Raw genomic sequence first — 15,817 nt, forward strand, 5'->3', positions numbered from 1 at the left:
CTACTTCTATCTGCTAAAGAAGAAGTAGCGTATTCTTCTTTGCATTTATTTTGTCTTAGTTTTTATTGTAATTCCGGTTAGCACTCCCCCTAGCAGTGGAAGAAAAATCCACAGAATAGCCGCACCTTTGTATAAGCCGCATGGTTCAAAACCTAGGAAAAAAGTAGCGGCTTATAGTCCAGAAAATACGGTAGATAAAAGCAAGCTACATTACACTCATTTAAAAAAATAAATAAATAAAACTAATTTAAAAAAAAATGTAAATAGTCATAGTTCCACTTATCATAAATCAGACAGGAACAGCTGATCCAGAACAGCAATAAGAACAAATACAAAGGGCAGATGTTTATCTGTTTTAGGAGTAAAACTGTGGAACTCATTAGATAACGACCTTAAACTAGCAAACTCAATAAAAGCATACAAGATATTATTCAAAGCAAAAGGTAATGGACACATACAGGACTGTCTCAGAAAATTAGAATATTGTCATAAAGTCCTTTATTTTCTGTAATGCAAAAATGTCATCCATTCTGGATTCATTACAAATCAACTGAAATATTGCAAGCCTTTTATTATTTTAATATTGCTGATCATGGCTTACAGCTTAAGAAAACTCAAATATCCTATCTCAAAATATTAGAATATTCTGGGAATCTTAATCTTAAACCTTAAGCCATAATCAGCAATATTAAAATAATAAAATACTTGCAATATTTCAGTTGATTTGTAATGAATCCAGAATGTATGACATTATTTTTTTTTTATTTATTTATTTTTTAATTGCATTACAGAAAATAAAGAATTTTATCACAATATTTTAATTTTCTGAGACAGTCCTGTATATAGGAGCACAATAAGCAAACAAAGAAGAATGTACATATGCATGAGATGAAATGACAACCTAAATTGGTTTTGTCGGTTTCTTCAGCATGTTTTAACTTTCTGTTTTCAGAGCTATCATTATTATCATTATTCTTACTATTATTACAGTTATTCAAGCTATCATTACTACTATTATCACTATTATTATTATATTTTTGTGTAGCCTCTTGATACTTCATTTGTTCTTTTTGTATATTCTATTCTGTTAAAAGGTGAGCAAGATAAACTTTATGCTTCAAGCCCAGACCTTTTCGGTCAAAATAATCACCGTGTTTGACCAGGGAAAAACTTGTGTTATCTTGTTTGTTGATTTTTAAATTTTGTGCTTGACCAAAATAAATATATATTAACTAACTAACTAACTAAGAATGTTGACCACAGGTTCTGAGATCTTTACACCGGCTCCCTGTATCTCAGAGACTAGACTTTAAAATACTTCTATTAGTTTATAAAATCGCTGAATGGTTTAGGGCCAGAATATATCAGACTTGTGGTTGCCATGACAACCGTCCAGACCTCTCAGGTCCTCCGTGTCCCCAGAATCAAAACCAAACACGGAGAAGCTTTTTTTATTCAGCTTTTATGCTCCACAAATCTGCAGGAACGGCGAAACCCTCAGTTCCTTTAAATCAAGATTAAATTATTGATTCAAGTCCAGAGGTTGGTAGAGTAGCCAAAAATTGTACTCAAGTAAAAGTACTGTTACTTTAGAATAATATGACTGAGTCATAATGACTCAAGTACAGGTAAAAAGTAGTCATCCAAATAATTACTTGAGTAAAAGTAAAAAAAACTACTCAAGTACTGAGTAACTGTTGAGTAACGTCTGATTTATTTTTTTAACACAACCATTCAAACAGACAAAAGTACAAAATAATCATCTTCAGGCAAATTAAATCAATAAAATAAATTAAAATTAATAAAAAATTGCTTAAATTAAAATAATCTTAAAGTAAATACAAGTACTTTAATAAATAATAAAATAACAGAATAAAAAAATAAATTAAGCACAAGTAGCACAAAATTTCCAGCCATTGTACTTTTCTTTTTTAACCAGGCAGAACTAGAACAAACATGAACTCATAGAAACTCTGTGTGTGTTTGAGTCTGTGTAAATGTGACAAAACATGCAAAAACAAACATTTTTCCCAAAGAATCACCCAGTGATGTCATGAGATTGACGTGTACGTGGATAAAAGGGATAAACGAAAAGTAACAGCTCAACGTAGCCTAATGTAGCGGAGTAAGAGGAACAGTTTCTTCTTCACAAATCTACTCAAGTAAAAGTAAAAAGTATAGTGATTCAAAACTACTTCTAAAAGTACAACATTTCCCAAAACTTACTCAAGTAAATGTAACTGAGTAAATGTAACTCGTTACTAACCACCTCTGTTCAAGTCTAACTTTTCTTCATTCTTCCACTGCACTGTAACTTTTACCCCCTCCTCTTGACTCGTCATATTTTTATTACGTATGTAAAGCACCTTGAATTTCTTTGTTGCTCAAATGTGCTACACAAATAAACACGCCTTTCCTAACAGTATGTGAGTTTAAGCTCATATCGAAACAAAAAGTTGGCAACAAAAGAAACAGAAGCAACATGCCAACAAGAGGCGTTGAGGGTTCTGAACAAATCCATCATACAATGAGTTTTAACGTCCCGTTTCTTCCTTAGATCTATTTTCCTACAACTCCTGTTTTGTGCATGATTTTCAAGTTCAGTTTTACCAAACATAAACACGAGTGCTGATCATTCTGAGTGTGAATGTCACAACAACCAGATTCCTTATTAACTAGCATGTTGTGTAAATAAACGATACAGCAATCTGCCCAGTATTGAAAGTAGTCTGGTCTGAGGACAGATTTGTTGCTTTCATTTGAATTAAAAAGGGTAAATAAATGCAAATAACAACTACATTTGATTAACTGATCGTCAGCAAGTGCAACCAACTCCTTAAGTGCAGATATTTTATTAATTTGTTATATTCATCCAATTTTAAAGACCCGGTGAGGACTAAATAGTAGTGATGCACCGAAATGAAAATTTGTGGCCGAAACCGAAACCGAAAATAATAATAAACACTTGGCCGAATACCGAACAATACCGAACATGGTTCTTCGCAGTTTTTCATTTATTTTGCCAATTTTTTCACCATTGCATAAATCAAATAAATTTGATTTAGGCATGCTTTTCAAAGAAAAAAATCTTTTACAAAATTACAAGGTAGAAAAAATTTGTTGAACATAAAAAACTGAAAATTTTTTAATTTCCCAGCATTTCTTAAATATTCCAGCAGACATTATACCAGCAAAGAACAATAACTTGAAATAAATAAATTAGCAAAATACATTTTTTGGCCATCTTTGAGCTTACGTTAGGCTTAACTGACTGAACATTGTAACATAGGCCTTAAAACAATAAAAATGCATTAAAGTGCTCAGGGTTTTTTATCATTTCAAATGATAAATCAAACTTGTAGTGCTGAAAGACTTTGCAGATGTGCCCCCTCTAGATATTTGAGCAGAACATTCATTGCAAACAGCCATTCTTGTATTATTCTTTGCCACTCTAAAATACTTCCACACTGCTGACATGTTTGCACCGCACCACTTCACTCCACGCTCTTCCACGTTTGATTTCCTCATCTAAACGCACCTGTAATAGATTGATTTATGTTGTTTTGGTTCCACCTGCTGGTGAATGTTAGGTAAAATTCTTATGTGGTTACTTTTTGGTTGGCCAACGATTTATGTTTGTGGTGCAACAGTTACGGAGCGGCCAGTCTATTTCCTTATATTACAACGCCGTTATTAATTGTTCGGTTTTTTTCCCCACTTATTCCACCGAACACCGAAAGTGTTTTTTTGCCATTTTCGGCCGAACAATTTCGGTTACAGAACAATCGGTGCATCACTACTAAATAGCTACACATTACTTCCTGATACATAAAACTGGGACACAATGTGAATATTTAAGATGCTTATCTTTAAGCTCAAGTAAAAATTAACCAGTTCTAAAGCTAGATTATGTTTAAAATCATGACTAATCAATCTATTTTATAATAATGATAACTTTAGTGACCTGAAGGGGAAAAAAAAAATAAAAAAATAAAATGAATAGCATTTTTTCCTTTTTTCTTTCAAAAGACTGATTTACGGTGGCCGAGACCCGCCATTGCTGCAAATAAAAGTAACACTGCAAACAGAAACAAACGCTGCTGCAAATAAAAGACACGCTGCAAATAAAATAAACGCTGCAAATAAAATAAACGCTGCAAATAAAAAAAAACGCTGCAAATAAAAAAAAACCCTGCTGCAAATTTTAAAAAAACGACGCAAATAAAAAAGCCACAACGGAAGTGAATTACCAGGGACTATTTTTTCTGATGCACCAGTGTTTTTTACATGAGAGAAGAAGAAGATGACATAAGTGAAAAGGAAAAAAATAAGAAGAGCGAGGAATAAGAAGAAAAAAGAACGAGAAAATAAATTAAAAGGTTAGTGTTCAACGTCGCTACGTGTAATTTTTAATGTGTTAGGCCATAAAAACACCGGTGCATCGGCAAAAATAGTCCCCGGTAATTCACTTCCGTTGTGGCTTTTTTATTTGCGTCGTATTTAATTTTATTTGCAGCAGGGTTTATTTTATTTGCAGCAGAGTTTATTTTATTTGCAGCGGGGTTTCTTTATATTTTCAGCGTTTATTTTATTTGCAGCGTTACTTTTATTTGCAGCAATGGCGGGTCTTGGCCACCGCAGTGATTACATAACAATGAGTATGATAAGAAAGCAGAAATGCATGATGACCTTTAAAGCAAACAGCATGTAAAGCCACTCACCTATATGGACGTCCAACGCAGCTGAAGATTTGTCTGTCGTCGGGTCACTGATCAGCATGGCTTTCAGGCCGTTGCTAAAGTCCAGTCCTCTGTAAACCCTCTTGTCCTCGGGAGAGCGAATAATCTCACTGACCACCGTCTTCACAGCCGGTAACGTCATGGTGAGCGGCGAGGACGACACCAGTCTGCCGTGGACAGAACCAGTGTTACTTTAACAGTTACGGGACAGTGCTTCAACATTCATTGATTTATAGTTGAACTTACAATTTAATGGGACTAAAAAAAATACGATAAACAAAGGGGTTCGTTCTTAAATATCCTTATTAGAACTAGGGATGTTAACAATTACTCGATATTAGATTAATTGTCGATAAGAAATTACTTGATTAAATCAATCAATTAACAGTTAACAGAGCTGAAAACACGGCCAGCCACAAAAAAAGTAGCTCTGACAACAGATTGTTGGACTTTTTTAACAACAGAAAGCTACATCACAATAACATGCCACTACATACAAGTTCTCTTGAAATTTTCTTTGAACTTTGTCACAGTTATATAGGCTAGACGTACTAATTTTCTTTTACTGTGTGTGTCATTGTTGTCATTATTGTGTCAATAAATATTTGAATATAATGCCTTGTGTATTCTGTATGTCAGCAAAATTAATTTGTTATACCTTATTGAAGGATTCTCAGATTTAAAAGAAAAAAGGCACTTATCAGTTAATCATTAATGATAAGGTCATCAATTAATAAATTAATGAATTAATGGATAATGGGTATCCCTAATTAGAATAAGACATTGTAACTCTAAAGTTAGTTTTAAAACTGAAGAATCACTGAACAAAATGCTTAAACAAGATTGTGCAGGCACTGGTGACCTAATATAACCAAATGCTGGATTATAAATCATTGCACATTCTGTATTCATCACTAGTATTACCATATCTGGATTATTGTGTGGAAGTTTGGGGCAACACATATATAAGCAATTTACAACCGCTATTCAGAATGCAAAAAAAAGCAATCAGGATACTTCACAATGTGGGTTATAAGGATCACACAAACACACTGTTTTTAAAGTTGCATGTGTTGAAATTCTGAGACATTGTCAATTTAAAAACTCTACAAATCCTATTCAAAGCGAGAACTGATTCACTTCCAGGCAATTTACAGAAAATGTTTTGTGACAGGGAGGGGGGGTTATAATTTAAGAGGAAAATGTAATTTAAAAAACAATGTGTTGATTCTAAAAGGAAAAGCATGTGTATCTCAGTTGTTGGATCTATGGAATGGGTTGGGTGATGGGTTGAAGCAATGTACAAATATAAATCAATTTAAAAAACTGTACAAAAAGGAAATTCTGGGAAGTTATTTGATTGAGGAGTTATGTTAAGGAAAGATTGTGTTTGTTAGCTGGTTAGGGGCAAAGGCACAACCAATGGGGAAATCTGTAGCCTAATAGTGTAAACTAGCAGCTATTTATTATTAATATTTATGTTTAATTTATAATAGAGGTAACAAAGGGGCAGGGTTAAATAAGTTTTACTTCTACCTGCTCCTTTTCGGACACTGTTTTTTTTCCTGTTTGTATTACGATTGTTGTTTTTTTTCTGTATGTTTTGAATTTGTTTAATATTTTATATGTTTCCCTTATGTGTTCGAAATAAACAATTCAATCAATCAAATAAACCTTCAGGAGAGATTAAGCTTTAACAGCCAGACATTCAAACACCTGCACAGGTGAGTTACCTGGAAGGATTTACCTAAACCCCAATGACACACGGAAACCCGGCATTAGCGCCTTTAATCACTAACAATTCCCGCAGAAAAGCTGCAGAGCATCTAAATAGCAAAACAACGTGCCTTATGAACTTATGTGGCAGAAATATCTTCTCTCATTTCATCCATCTCTCTCTGATTTGTTTTCCCGAGTTTGCTCCCGTTGTCGCCACTAATCTCGCGAGAACTGCCACCCAGGCAACAGCAGGTGGCAGTTCTCGCGAGACTAGCGACAATTCAGTTTGCTTTAATAAAAATATTATATTATAAAACTGGAAATTTACGGGAAAACACTAATACAGGAGGACGGCGGGAAAAAGAGGTAAAATACGGGTAGTTTCCCGGCCAAAACGGGAACCTTGACAGGTGTGGAGTGTATCTAATCTCATTGAGTTTAGACTTGAACTCCAGACGTTGAGCTAATGTGGCTAACGGCTAAAGCAGCGGCTTTAACGGCCGCAGCTGCTAATAACGTCGGGATTTAACCGCCAGCTCCGAGGTTAGTGGGGGCAGACAGGTTTGCGGTGACTCACCTGGGGTGTGGGTTGAAGTAGACGCCGTGGTTTGCTGTTAACTGCAGTGGAAGTGCTCGCTGCGCTGCTCTGGTCAGACTGAAAACACTCCGAGGAAAACTCACCATGACTGTTACGGCGCCATCTTGGACTAGGCAGGAGCAGCGGAGCGCAGAGCGCGGGTCGCTGCGATGCGATGACTCGATAATTCAGCTGCTTATTCCGCCGCTGGTGAAGTTAAACACGATAATAACACCCCCCTGACCACATACTTAAAGCTGGGATAACTGGCCACAGGAAAAGCTTGGGGAATCGTTCAGAAAAATCCGATGTGTCATTGATTCTGGTATCGATTACAACGCCTGGATGAGGATTTCCTTCCCTTTCAGGTTCCGCTTGTCCGGTCAGGTTTCAGATTAAAGGCTGATTTATGGTTCCGCGTTAAATCGACGCAGATCCTACGGCGTAGGGTACGCGGCGTTGCGCGTTACCGCGGACTCTACGCCGTAGGCTACGCCGCACAACCATAATTCAGGTTTTACACAGAAATGTCAAATTTCACGCTTTATATTAAAGTACTCCGTAAGAAAGAAATTCCACAATCTATTAAATAAGCAAACAAATAGTATTTAATAAATCGTAATTGCCAAGTCTTTCTTTCTTTCTTTCTTTCTTTCTTTCTTTCTTTTTTAAAGAAAGTAGCTCCAATTTAAAGGGTTAAATGAAAAATACTCTTTAATAAATTGTAATTGCCGAGGCATTGCTTCCTTAACAATTATATGCGGTCATTTCATAATTTGGGAGGTTTTACAGTAGTCAAAATCTGTCTGTCTGTCTGTCTATCTTTAAGAAAGTAAATCCAATTTAAGGTTCAATCAAAAATACTTAATAAATTGTAATTGCCAAGGCATTGCTTCCTTAACAACAATTATCATTATGATCACATACTTCGCTAAAATATGCATTTTTAATCAAATTTCATTTTTTTTACCATTGGAAAAATTAACTTTGGAAAAATACAACCGTGGTCGTATCTTTCAAGAATTTTGGTCTCCATTATTTTCAAAACTGGAGAATTTTTCCAAAGGGGACCAATGAGTATCTTTATTTTCGAACTTGTGCCTTATATGTATGTATGTTTGTATGTATGTATGATATATATATAGTTTGATATTGTTGTTGCTGCCATTATTTTTTTATTTATTTATCTATTTTTTTATATATATTTATTTAATTTTGTTCTCCCTTAATGCATGATTTTTATTTTTTTAATTTATTTATTTATTTATTTTATTTTATTTTTGTTTTTTTTTTCTTCCCTGGGGCAATTGTGGAGAGGGCGGGAATGTGGGTAGAATGGAGATCGTGAATGTGAAGATTTGAATTGTGAAAACTATTGTGAAATAAAAAGATATTTAAAAAAAAATATATGTGTCACAAGGCGTGGTGTTGAGGACCCAAACGCAAGGAGAGAGAGGGAGGCTGGAGGCAGGAGTTCTCAAAAAACAGAAGGATTTATTCCACAAAAAAGCCAAACAAAAATGCTGCAGAGCAGGATCAAAAACAACTCACGTATACAGGGATCGAAAACCAGGAGTACATGGAGGGAACAAACAGTACGGACCGACAGGCAACAAAGGAATGACAAGACCAGATATACACAGGGGATAACGAGACACGACGAGACACAGGTGCAGACACAATCAGGGCAAAGGGGAAACAGGAGGGACAGAACTGAAACTCAAACTGGGGGGGAAGTGTCAAACCCTGACAGTACCCCCCCCTCAAGGGACAGATCCCAGATGTCCCAACAGTCCACACCCAAGGCAGGCGGAGGGGGCCCGGAGGAGGGCCCAAACCACACACGGCCAAAGTTCCGGGGGCCATCCTCGGGACCGAGCAGACCAGCGAGAGTGTTCCGGGGGCCGTCCTCGGTGCCGGGCAGACCGCCGAGGCAGTTCGGGGGGTCGCCCTTGGGGCGTAACAGGCGGATCCGGGGGTCGGTCTGGGGGCTTGGCAGGCTGGTCAGGGGGTCGGTCTGGGACTGCGGCAGACTGGTCAGGGGGTCGGTCTGGGACTGCAGCAGGCTGGTCAGAGGGTCGGTCTGGGACTGCGGCAGATCCATCCAGGATCACCTCAGGAAGGGGAACAGAGACCACCTCCAGAACAGAGACTGGCTGCGGGACCGCCTCAGGAACAAGAGTCGGGGCTGACAGGAGGCGGGGAGCCGGAGTCGGGGCTGACAGGGGGCGGGGAGCCGGAGTCGGGGCTGACGGGAGGCGGGGAGCCGGAGTCGGGGCAGACGGGAGGCGGGGAGCCGGAGTCGGGGCAGACAGGATGCGGGGCGCCGGAACAGGGGCAGACAGGATGCGGGGCGCCGGAACAGGGGCAGACAGGATGCGGGGCGCCGGAACAGGGGCAGACAGGATGCGGGGCGCCGGAACAGGGGCAGACAGGATGCGGGGCGCCGGAACAGGGGCAGACAGGATGCGGGGCGCCGGAACAGGGGCAGACAGGATGCGGGGCGCCGGAACAGGGGCAGACAGGATGCGGGGCGCCGGAACAGGGGCAGACAGGATGCGGGGCGCCGGAACAGGGGCAGACAGGATGCGGGGCGCCGGAACAGGGGCAGACAGGATGCGGGGCGCCGGAACAGGGGCAGACAGGATGCGGGGCGCCGGAACAGGGGCAGACAGGATGCGGGGCGCCGGAACAGGGGCAGACAGGATGCGAGGCGCCGGAACAGGGGCAGACAGGATGCGGGGCGCCGGAACAGGGGCAGACAGGATGCGGGGCGCCGGAACAGGGGAAGACAGGCTGCGGGGCGCCGGAACAGGGGAAGACAGGCTGCGGGGCGCCGGAACAGGGGCAGACAGGCTGCGGGGCGCCGGAACAGGGGCAGACAGGCTGCGGGGCGCCGGAACAGGGGCAGACAGGATGCAGGGCGCCGGAACAGGGGCAGACAGGATGCGGGGAGCCGGCGTCGGGGGGCAGAGGATCCCCGGAGCTGCCCGAGTGGGGACCCGGGTCCGTGGCGCTGGCTGCGGGGGTACCCGGGTCCGAGGCGCAGGCTGCGGGGGTACCCGGGTCCGAGGCGCAGACTGTGGGGGGTCCGGGACCATCACCGGAGCAGGGGCCGATGCACTCTCTCCTGCTGGGTCCATGCTGGTCGGTCCGTTCTGTCACAAGGCGTGGTGTTGAGGACCCAAACGCAAGGAGAGAGAGGGAGGCTGGAGGCAGGAGTTCTCAAAGAACAGAAGGATTTATTCCACAAAAAAGCCAAACAAAAATGCTGCAGAGCAGGATCAAAAACAACTCACGTATACAGGGATCGAAAACCAGGAGTACATGGAGGGAACAAACAGTACGGACCGACAGGCAACAAAGGAATGACAAGACCAGATATACACAGGGGATAACGAGACACGACGAGACACAGGTGCAGACACAATCAGGGCAAAGGGGAAACAGGAGGGACAGAACTGAAACTCAAACTGGGGGGAAGTGTCAAACCCTGACAATATGCGGTCATTCTTTTTTTGGGAGTTTGTTTGTTTGTTTGTTTGTTTCTTTCATAGTTTGGGAGGTTCTTTCTTTCTTTCTTTCTTTCTTTCTTTCTTTCTTTCTTTCTTTCTTTCTTTCTTTCTTTCTTTCTTTCTTTCTTTCTTTCTTTCTTTCTTTCTTTCTTTCTGAAAGTAACTCCAATTTAAAGGGTTAATTCAAAAATATTTGTACAAAGTGACATAATTGTAACTGCCTGAAATCCTCCCCTGCAGATGTTTTTCTCCCTGCAGATGTTTTTCCCCCTGCAGATGTTTTTCCCCCTGCAGATGTTTTTCCCCCTGCATGTGCCATGGCAAGTTTTAAAAAAATGGGTCTATTTTAGATAATATAAGATATAAATAATGGACATTAAAATCATTTATTTAGCTATGTATTTAAAGTCAGAAGTATACTTGAAATGTTTGTGTAATTGTTGTTCCTCATTTAGTAAGTCTGTATTGTCCATTACCTACTGGTACTGTTGTTCTTACCATCACTGACGTGTATGTATGTACTATGTCCATGTCCATTATGTCCATTACCTTCTGGTATTGTTACTCTTACCATTGCTGGTATTTATTATAAATATAAGTTAACAGTTTATTATAAATACAAGTTAACGGTTAACTATAAATATTACTATATACATTGTTCCTGGATTTGCACGCATTGTGGCCATGAAATGCATCTGCATTTCGTAGCCACAATGTGTGTGAATTTAGGTGAGGTGAACTATAATTTGATATAGGTCTTTTTTTTCATTTTTTTGGTTCAAATGTTGAGACAGGAGGAAGCCTTAAAAAAAACAACCTGTCAAGCTGTTAATGAGAAACAGGGGTGGGATTTAATACGTTTTCTTCTTCCCACTCCCTTTCGAGTGTTGACGAATTCATTTGTATTTTGATGATAAAGGTATTTGTTTAATTTTATGTTGCACGCAGGTCATTTATGTTATGTTCATTGCTCGAAATAAATATGAATTGAATTGAATTGAATACTGAGGTAGTGGCCTCATTCATAATACATAATTCATAATTCCATCACTAAAAAAAGATCCTAAGTAAAAAAATAAAACAATTAAAATGAATAAGAGAATAATAGACTACTATAAAAATAGAACTACTATAAAAATGAAAAAAGTAGTTCCTACCATCAGCGTGTCATTTAGACAAAATCTGAACAGTTTAGTTACTTTCCAGCGTATTCCTGTTAATGATATTCATTACCACAAATGACTGAAGTTTCAAAAGTATCAATATTTTCATTTGATAATCTGTTTTAGAGCAAAGATCTGGTATCGGAAGTATCGATCCGCACATAGTGCTATGACTGTAGAGCTGTGCAGTAAATAATGAGTGTGACCACTTTTCTCCTTTATTTTTTCAATTATTACTTTGTTGAAGTTAAGTCTGTAAATTAACTTTTAGGAGGAGCAATTACGATGAAAGACATTTTGTAAACTTTAAGCTTTGCAAGTTTAGACCTTTAGACATTACTTGAGTGTAACAGTTGTAATATAAACTTTTATTATGATCGGTGTGAACAACTGCAGAAATATAATGCTTTATTTTGAATGTTTGGGATAAAAGCAACGATTTGATCTCATAATAATGATAGTGATAGTAATAATAATAATGAAATACTAAAACATAATTTCAGATATATTTAGAAGGAAAAAGTTCAACTTGAGGATTAGAAAAATTGGAAAATATAAACAACAATGCTACAAAATATAAAAGGCAAGGCAAGTTTATTTGTATAGCACAATTCAACACAAGGTAATTCAAAGTGCTTTACATCAACATTAAAAGTGGAAAGACACAATTAAACAGTAAATAACAAATAAAATGATGAGGAAAAAATAAAAAGCACAAGTTGTTAAACAGTAAGGGCAGTAGATCCAGCAGGTTCATCTCATTCTTACAATGGCAAGAATTACGTCTCTATACGGTCAAAACGTACAAAGACCGGGTCGAATACAGTATTACAAAAGTAATCTGTACGATTCGTACAGTGAATTAAACCAAAGAACAAAAATCTGGACATTGTGTAATTTTTTTTTATCCCTCACATTGCATGTGCTGCTTCTGTCCCGATGATCACAACTCCAGTTTTTAGTCTTTTGTCCAGCGTTAACTAGTTAAAACATTATTCCCTTCTGTGCTTGATGACACTTGATGACGCTCCAGCACCGGTGTTCTGCCAATTTCTGCTCCTTTGCCAAAAAATGCTCCCTAATGGTTTTCTACATTTGCAGACCTACAATTTTACTGTGTTTTACTCCCTAAACCACTTCCTTGTCTCTTGCCAGGTCGTCATTGTAAATAAGAATGTTCTTAATGACCTGCCTGGTTAAATAAAGGCGAATGACTGAATGAATATCAAATAAAGCGATATAATTGTTTTTTTTCAAATACTCAACATCCTATATTATCCATTTTACATCGTGCAAGAAATGATGCAAACTTTGAAAAATCGACTATGCGCATGCGCAGACCAAAAAGTAGCATTTCTCGGCAGGTAGCAGAAATTGGCAGAACACCTGTACTGTCACCATTTGGCCACCAGGTGGAGCCAGATATCTGTAGTTGAATTAGTCACGTGGGACAAAAGCAGGACATTTAATCAACTCTTATCAGGTCAGTTTTAAACACCGTCAACTTTTACTGGAACATTATTTTATTAAGATTCATATACGCTTTGGTGGAATACTTAAGAATAACATATAACCAGAGACTTACTGTGTTACAATAGAAAGGTTAAAATCAAGATTTTTTTGCTTATAATGAGAAGATAAATCTTGTCCCATTGGCAGATTTTTCTACTTATTTCAAGTGAAAATTTACTTGAAACGGGTGAAAATTGTAATTTTTCTGGTGATGACTCTTGTTTTAAGTGTAATGAGATTTTTTGACTAAAAATGAGACATTTTAACTAGAAATAAGACAAATATTCCTGGTAAGATTTTGAGTTTTTGCAGCTGACCTTTGGACCCGTAACAAATTATGAAGGCAGCGATTTAGCGATTTCTTGGTTGCTACAGATTTAGTCCGACTGTGGACGGGTTGGATGTCACAACGATTAGAGAGACTTATTAGAGAGTCTTATGTCGATCAAAAGCTCTAAACGAACCATATAAACTCTGGAGGCTGGGGATCGATTCAAATGTCAAGAATCGATTTGATTCCAATTCTTAAGATTCAGAATCGATTATCACGATTTGAATCGATCCGATTCGATTCCGATATTGATTTGGGTTAGTGTTATTAGAACTGTTTTTTCAGCTGTTGCATGAAATTATATGACTGTAGTTCTGCAAAATATTACTTCTAGTATTATATTGAGATTAAACAGCAAGTATTGCAGCTAATGATGCTGTAAGGACCAATCAGCTCCCAGAATGCTGATAGAACTGCTTTCAGAAACATCGTGGGGCAGAATTATCAAATATTTTTTAACACATTCCGTTTTAATTTTTTTTTCCCCCTTTTCTGTCTTTTTCGGGTTTTTAATTTTGAGAATTTGGTTTTTAGCATTTTATGCTAATGTAACCCCAAGACAGTAATGAAATATAGACAATTTATGCAATTATAACTGAAAACTTTAATGTTTTCATACCTTGAACATATTTAAAGGCAAAAACATTGTGTCCAACAACACATTCCTTTTTGGGCAAAATACCAAAAGTTGTAATGTAATGATGAAAAAAGAAAAAATTGATCTTTAGACATACGAATCGGTTTAGAATTGTAAAATCAATTTTTTTCCACACATGACCTCCACTGCTCCTCTCCTTGTGTCCAGTGGAGGTGAAGCCGTACGTGCTGGACGACCAGATGTGCGACGAGTGCCAGGGCGCGCGCTGCGGCGGGAAGTTCGCCCCGTTCTTGCGCCAACGTCACCTGCCTGCAGTATTACTGCGAGTACTGCTGGGCCAGCATCCACTCACGGGCCGGCCGCGAGTTCCACAAGCCGCTGTGAAGGAGGGCGGGGACCGGCCGCGACACGTGTCCTTCCGCTGGGGAGCTGAGACGGACGGACGGAGGGATGATGGAGGGGTCGTAACCCTAAACCCCCCCGTGAACCCGTACCACGATCCCCAAAAAGCTCCCGCCGCCGGGACGGCGTCACGGCGTCGTAGCCGCCCATCCCCTCCGAATTCTGCCCCCTACAAACCCCTCACACACAAAAAAAAAAAGCAAAAAGGAAACTATTTCCCCGTCTGACGAAGCGATGGGATGGAACGGAGGGTGTGGGGGAGACAAAACTCAAAACTCCTGCAAAAACATCAGCTTAGAATTTGCACTTCGGCACAAAGTCTCACTAAAAACACACACACACACACGCAGACGATGGTTTGTTAAACATGTGGCTACTTTAGTTCCCTGTTCCGTTGACTGGTCGTGTGGCCCCGCCCCCTTTACCAAAAAGAGGCGGGGCCACACAAATATCTAAAAAAAAAATCTAAAAAAAAAAATCTAATTTAGTGTGCGTATGTGTACACACGCATTTAGTTTATTTTGTACCTATCTATAAAGATATAGATAACTTAAAAGTTTTATGTCAAAAAGAGCATGCACTTATTTGAAAAGGCTGTAGTTACGTTGCCCCGTGTATAAACAATAATAATAATAATAATTACCAAACGCAAATTGAATGAATGCATACAGATAAAAGCAAAATAGGTAACTTAAAATGTAGCAAGAATTAAACGTCTCGTAGTTGTGGGCTCGTATCGCCCGGAGTAAAACATAACTCGGATATATTCGCTCTGGATTTTGACTCTGAAGATATTAATACCTCATACCGCGCAAATCAGATTAGTTTGCTTTTGGATCTGTAGGTCTTTATTTTTATAATAACATTATTTTTTAGTGTTATGTAAATGTAATGCTGCAATAGCTTTGCTGCTAAATCCATGGTATAACCAGATACCATAAGTACTTTATTCAGGCTGGGGTGTATAATAATAATAATATTGATGATGATAATAATAAAACAACGACGTGGTGTTTCAGAACGACGAGGGAGAACTTTGTGGGGGGTCGGGGTGCGTCGCCCAGAACTGCATGTTTATTTCAATCAGGTTTCTGCATGCACGAGACTCTTTTCAGTATCACGTTACTATCGGATTCTGCCCACGTTTGCACAAACGCACGAGCCCGGCCAGACCCGGGGAATCACGGACGACTAAAGACGACTAATAATCGCAAAAATGAAATGTAGGATTACCATTTAAAGAAAAAAGAAAAAAAGAAAA

The 15,817-nt window shown here is 39.1% G+C and overlaps 2 protein-coding genes across 3 annotated transcripts in view; one reads left to right on the forward strand and one right to left on the reverse strand.

The window, feature by feature from the left end:
* The window catches only part of ide (insulin-degrading enzyme), a 54,870-nt gene extending 47,714 nt beyond the window's left edge, over nt 1-7,156 (reverse strand). For both annotated transcript variants that reach the window (XM_061745551.1, XM_061745550.1), the window contains exons 1-2: nt 7,036-7,156; nt 4,722-4,906 (exon numbers count right to left, since the gene is read on the reverse strand). In XM_061745551.1, coding sequence (XP_061601535.1) covers nt 4,722-4,906; nt 7,036-7,142 — 292 coding nt within the window. In that variant the 5' untranslated portion in view covers nt 7,143-7,156. The remainder of the gene's footprint in view (nt 1-4,721; nt 4,907-7,035) is intronic.
* A 4,107-nt stretch (nt 7,157-11,263) lies between these two features.
* The window catches only part of LOC133464117 (copper homeostasis protein cutC homolog), a 30,700-nt gene continuing 26,146 nt past the window's right edge, over nt 11,264-15,817 (forward strand). Inside the window, exons 1-2 of the mRNA XM_061746104.1 lie at nt 11,264-11,279; nt 14,362-14,644. Coding sequence (XP_061602088.1) covers nt 11,264-11,279; nt 14,362-14,644 — 299 coding nt within the window. The remainder of the gene's footprint in view (nt 11,280-14,361; nt 14,645-15,817) is intronic.

Source organism: Cololabis saira, chromosome 17, assembly GCF_033807715.1.
Source record: "Cololabis saira isolate AMF1-May2022 chromosome 17, fColSai1.1, whole genome shotgun sequence".
Taxonomy (NCBI): Eukaryota; Metazoa; Chordata; class Actinopteri; order Beloniformes; family Belonidae; genus Cololabis; species Cololabis saira.